The sequence below is a fragment of the Pygoscelis adeliae genome, unplaced genomic scaffold (genome assembly GCF_000699105.1).
Source record: "Pygoscelis adeliae isolate BGI_AS28 unplaced genomic scaffold, ASM69910v1 Scaffold63, whole genome shotgun sequence".
NCBI classification, from domain to species: Eukaryota; Metazoa; Chordata; class Aves; order Sphenisciformes; family Spheniscidae; genus Pygoscelis; species Pygoscelis adeliae.
Window position 1 is genome coordinate 158581 of NW_008824414.1, and position 6083 is coordinate 164663.

At 38.7% G+C, this 6083-nt stretch overlaps 1 protein-coding gene across 1 annotated transcript in view; it reads right to left on the bottom strand.

The window, feature by feature from the left end:
* The window catches only part of PCNT (pericentrin), a 97550-nt gene that overhangs the window by 63606 nt on the left and 27861 nt on the right, over positions 1-6083 (bottom strand). The window contains exons 20-22 of the mRNA XM_009320827.1: positions 5647-5880; positions 3822-3986; positions 924-1070 (exon numbers count right to left, since the gene is read on the bottom strand). Coding sequence (XP_009319102.1) covers positions 924-1070; positions 3822-3986; positions 5647-5880 — 546 coding nt within the window. The remainder of the gene's footprint in view (positions 1-923; positions 1071-3821; positions 3987-5646; positions 5881-6083) is intronic.

Genomic DNA, 6083 nt, shown 5'->3' on the forward strand with positions numbered 1-6083 from the left:
GCAGCTGTATGGTACTCAGTTGCCAACTGAAGTTAAACCACAACAAGGAGGAAAGTGCGAGGAAAGAAAAACATTCTACTCCCATGCCAACTTTCTCACCTGCATGAACAGCAGGAAACAATAATGCATTTCTTCCAGTAGGGGAAATTCTTAGTGTTACTCCCAGTTTTTCCACTAAACATAAAGGCCTAACAGAACAGCCTAATATACCAAATTCACATTTTGGTCAGAGCTTCCTGAATTGTGAGAGAAGACATCAATGTTTTATTTCATTTTATCTTCTATTTTGAAAACTCAAAGCTATTATTATAATCACTGAGAAAGCACTTGACATTTCTAAACTTCCTAATTGCCTAAAAGATACCTTTTTCAAGCTGTTGTTCTCTCTCTAAAGCTTTCTGGGTAACCTAGATTCAACTTCGATATTTGCTTTACAGGAGGCATAAAATTTTGTTTTGTTTGGCAAACGAATATTATCTTTGCCACTTCCAGATCCAAACTTCCCATTTGCCTGACTCCCTCAATATATGACTCCCACTGAGCCATAGGTCAGTTGGTCTAACAAAAGCTACTAGAGCACTATTCTCTTGACAAAAAAAAAAAAAGATAGATACAGATGGCATCAACACACAGACAACAAAAAGGCAAACATCCAACCTTCTCTTACAAAGCAGTGTTAATCTCCCCGAGAAGTGGCTGAAGACCAGTTTTCAAGCTGATACCCAGTTTCAGTTTCCATGTTACTGCTGTAGCACTCCAAGTAAGAGACAGAGCCCATCATACATTACACCTTGAAAACTAGCGATCACAAGAATTATACACATAGTCCCTCTATATACATCTTGAGAAAGGAGAGAACACTGTGCTAAAATACAACCACAAAAGCACATTTAAAATCTAAGTTTAAAGTATTTTCCACACACCTGGGTAATTATTGCTGCTTTTTCCTGCAGCTGGGCTGATAACATCTCCTGCTCCTTTTGGTGAGCAGCCTGTGCCTTCTCTCTCTCCTGAATCAACACCTGCTCCTTGTCATGTAGTGATGCCTTTTTTTCAGCTTCAAATTCATCCTGCATAAGTCACATATACTTTGATATACACCGGGGCCAGGGACAACCCCCAAAAAACCCACAACCAACCCCCCCCTCTTTTTTTTTTCTTTAAGTGTACATAACTTACCTCTCAGATTAATTAGCAGTAATTTACATAGTTAACACCCCCAATCAACAAAATTATGCTGAAACTATGATTTAAAGATAGTTAAGTAGGTAAATAAACTATCTGAATGTGCTCACTGAGACCTGGGTCATTTCAGACTGCTGAGATAGTGATGAGGAACAAAAAACAGATGGACAAGTCAGGACAGAGATGGACAGAAGCCACTTTCAGCAACTGCAAGTGGTACAATATGTATAGTACTGAGTTCTACTTAGGAGGAGTGATTTACCAGAACAAACTGAAGATCTGCAAGGTAGATTTACATGGCTAAATGATCTAGAAGCTATTAAATTTGATCTCACTTACCTCAGAGTGCTCTAAAACACTCTAAAGGAAGGGATTATTAGACATCCCCGACTCCTGCATCAGCAAATAAGAGAGGTAAAACAGAGTGCTGGGATCCCTTTCCAGAGAGACTAAAAGGAAGTAATTGTTTCTGCAACACCAGAAATGGGAAAAAAGTCTTCCTGATCGCAGTATTAAAAAAAACCAAACCCAAAATAAGCAAACAAACAAAACAACCCACAAACAAACAGAAAAGGTCCAATTTGATCTATGAAAACCAATACACGCCAAGATGATAGCTGCCTTTTTTTATTGGTAAGTCAAGAAAACAGTTTTTCCCCAGGGCATAAATAAGACTTCAGAGCAGAACATATGTAGTCACCTGAGCTGTCCTGGATCCTTTGTAGAAGACTCAGCCAGTCCTTGCACTGAGTAGAATAACCCGTCCATCACCAGTTCCTCAGGTAAGGACTGCTTGCTGCTTGATGAGACCATAATGCCTGTCATCATAGCCAAGATCAAGACCAATACTGGCACTTGGGCAATAACAATACCAACTCCTACTCAGACTCCATGAGGCAGAGCAAGGCAGAAGAGCCAAGTGTGCCCAGAATTATAGACTTGAACAGCAGAGCGCTCAGGAGTTAGCAAGATACAAATGAACAGACACAAAGGAGTAGGAGGACTTTCCTCGACCAGTACAGCAAACTTGTGGACTACGTCTCTGAAACAGCCTGCCTATTCTTCTCAGAAGCAGTACACCCACTAAAAGAGTATGTCAGACTGGAGAAAGGAACTCTGAATACCTAAAATCTGCTAGGGGAGGGGGGGGGAAAAGGCAAGGAAACTGGCTGGCATGAAGACAACCCCATAAATGAGCATGGGGGAAGTAGGCAGGGGAAGGCTCACTGTAAAAACCTGTATCAGGCCATGATGCAGCTCAACCTGACATTGCAAAGAGATCCAGTCAGTCTCTTCTGGGACAAAACACCAGTCATCAAGGTAATGAGAAGAAAAAAAGAACAGAGACATCTGTACTAGCAGTAGAATTACCCCTGGCAAAATTTCAGTGAAAAGAGAGGTTTCTGGTGTCCCAAATGTTACTCAGTATCTAAAGCGCCTAGGCAGCACAAGAGAGAAAAGCAGGAATCACTTCTGGGGTATATGCATAACAGTCAGTCCAGTCCCAGTTCTGTGGACTGAAGGCTGGGGTTCAGCTGAGGACAGCAATGCCAAATATACCTCCAGCAGCTTTTCAGGATACACTGTCTTCTCTGTGTCAGAGACAGCTGCACCAGACGGAGGGAGGTCAAAGAATGACCAGGACTCCACAGTGGGCCAGAGGCAGGAAATAGCAGAAATTTTCTGTACATCTGCAGCATCCAGAGAATCCTGAGTCCCACCTCAGGTTGGAGCACTGACAGGAACAGTAAGGATCTGTTGAATCTCCCAAGGAGAAGCAAATAAGGAGATGGTAATTCATCTAATCTAAGTTATTTGTGCTCAACAAGTTGAGCTCAACACATGCTCAGTACAATAACAACACTGAGATGAATGTAAGCACTGCTCTCAGTGTGTTGGTGAGTTTCCCTCTCTCTTCTGATGCAAGATGTGTCTTCTCCATTCATTTAATAGCTCTACACATGCTTGTCACCTAACCGATGAAGACATTTTGCACAAGGCTCAGAAGATGATAGGCAATTACTACATCGTACACAAGGCCAAACAAAGATAATTTTCAGGGATAAGCATCTTGAAGATGCTCATCAAGATGAAAGTTTGGAACTCAAATGATGAACCCAAGAAAGCAGAAATTAAGAACAACTACAAAAAAATCTCATGCACAAAGTGCTCACCATCATCACACACTTGGTAAAAGCTTAGATAACACTGAACATTTTTTACCATATATACACAAGCACAGTAGACAAGGGGTGATAGGCCAAGGGCATAGTCTCTGCAGATACCAAGAAGAAAAAGTTTCAAGTGACAAACTGAACAGAAATGTATGCAAGGACTGTTGCTTAGAGCAAATACATTCCACTGATTTTTTTTGGTTTAGTTTGAAGGACACCACTTCACATGCAATTCATGATTTTAAGACAACCCTGTAGTAAATACCGCAACTGCTTACAGAACACTGCATTGTTTCCAATACTGCTTTTCTAGTTTCAACATTGTGAAGCAAGGAAGAGATCTAACTCAGATTATTTTTTTAAAGTCATATGGCTGAAGAACAAAAAGGTATACCAATTGTTCTTTTTCAGAAAAACACACTACCAGTGCATGCTCTGAAGTTCATTTTAATCAGACCCTACCTTCAGCTGTGCAATTTGCTGTTCAAGCAGTACCTCCGACTGACACTTCAGCAGCTCAATCTCTTCCTGGAACTGAAGCTGCTGCTTCAATTTTACCTCCTCAAATTGAGCCAGAAGAGCTTTCCGCACAGTTTCTACTTCAGAGGCCGATGCAGAAGCATACATCTGCAGACAAGTAACATAAAATATTTTAGCCATAGTGTTATAATTAAGGAAAAAATAAAACCAAACCAAAATGAAACCATCAAGCTCAGCCAAATTCTTAAGAGTATTTTCACAATAGCTCTCTTCAATCCTCAAGGTCATATAGAGCTGCTATCTATCATCATGCTGACTATAGAAAAAAGCAAGCTGATAAAAATAGAGAACCAACAGGGCATTAGGTACCAAGTATCTCCTGTATTCATGAGACCATCAGGTCAGACTAACAGAGCACTCCCTACTTGTTCTTTCCAACAGACATTTGTCAGAGAAATTCAAAGAAATAAGGAAGAAAGAGGGGGAGAGAAACACAGGGAGAGCATAATTTGTTAAGACACAAATTCTCTTGTTTAAATGGGATTAAACATTACACAGCTATATTTAATGCAATTATCCTATGGGATACAACAAAGAAGTCCATCAAAAATATCAGAGAAAGGTTTGGGAGTTTTTTGTTCTTTTTATTTTTCTATTATCCTCTCTAAGAAGTGTCACTGTAGTCATCAGAATAGAGAGAAAACCTGTTTCTAGGATGAAAGGCTTAAAAATTTAATAATCATGAGAACTTCCCAGGCAAGCTATTCTTCCAAAAGTAAAGAGAGTTTGCAATGCACTCCAGCCAGCTGGAAACCACTACCAGCTCTAAGGCCTGACAGTCCAAAAGAACACAGGGGATCTCCTCAAACCTAAATGTTTTTTGTGAGGTGCACCAAGTAATACAAAGGTGCACCAGTGATTAGAGAGTTATTTGGCACACTATCCAATTTTCAAATTAGTAAGTGAAAAAGCAAAAGTAAGTTACATTTTAACATAATATATGTTGCTTGGTTATAGCTGGATAAAGCTTATTTTGTTTATGACTTCTCCTAATATACGAATATAATAATATAGAAAAGTGAAAAGTCTTGATCACTTGTGGCTGCTTGCAATAACAGAAGTCAGATTGTGTAAAAGACTGAATAAACAGATCTTATTCCATTTCAATGCTTAAAAAGAGAACTTAGCATAGATGATCAAACTTTTAGCCTTCACTATGAAAGTAAACATCATCAAGCTTACACATAAACATTCCCAGCAAGAAGAAATGGTAAAGCTTTAAGGGCAACTAGGAAGATTTCCAAACCTCACTGAGAAAACATATTTGGAAAAGTATTACCTACTATAATTTCTCTAAGAAAAGAAGAAAATGGTGTTGGTAAGTGTTGTTCACTTATAAAAACTTGAAGTGAGCAGTTACTTTCCACAAATGGTTAATGACCTAATTTATTACCTGTTAGTTTTCTATCAAAATGGCAGCTTTAAAATTTTGAATTAAGTACTGCAGGAACTCTGAAGAAAGCAAGCCCACTTCCCCCCTCCCCCCCAACCCCAGTAAAGAGAGCACTGCAAACATGGATTTAAATTTTAAAAATTCAGGATAATACACATAAAAGAATTCATCTAAGTCCTTTTAGATAAAGCAAGGCTTAAAAATTTTAACTTTGTCTCTTCTTATCTACTGGCACTATTAAAAAAAAAAATCCAAAAAGCATCTATACAGCCTTACTTCTAAGGTTAATAAACCTGAATTCACTTCATGTTAAGTATGGATTATTTTGGTTTTAGGTATTAGAAACATTCCGACCTCTTGCTCATGTTCATGCTGTGCTTTTAGTTTCCCCAATTCATTTTCCAGCTCCCTGGAGTATTCTTCCTTATGTTTCTTAATTTCTGCCTCATGAAGTTCCTGAAGTTCTTGGAGTGCTTTTCTATGCTTTTCCTCCATATGCAATACTTCCTCACGTAATATATCCAGGGCCAGATGTTTTTCTTCTTCCAGCAACCTCCTTTGATTTTGAAGAGCTGTGTTCAAATCATCCTGTGTAAGCATTAATTAAAGAAGGGGAGGAAAAAAAGTAAGTACAAATATTTTTGTAACCCATTTGTAAAGCACATGTCCTGCTTTATCAAAGCTTTTTAAGTAAACATGAACAATATTGACTCATAAATGATGAGCACACATACATATACACACTCTCTATATCATTGAAATAGGTTTATTTTTCCTATCTAGTAAAAGTT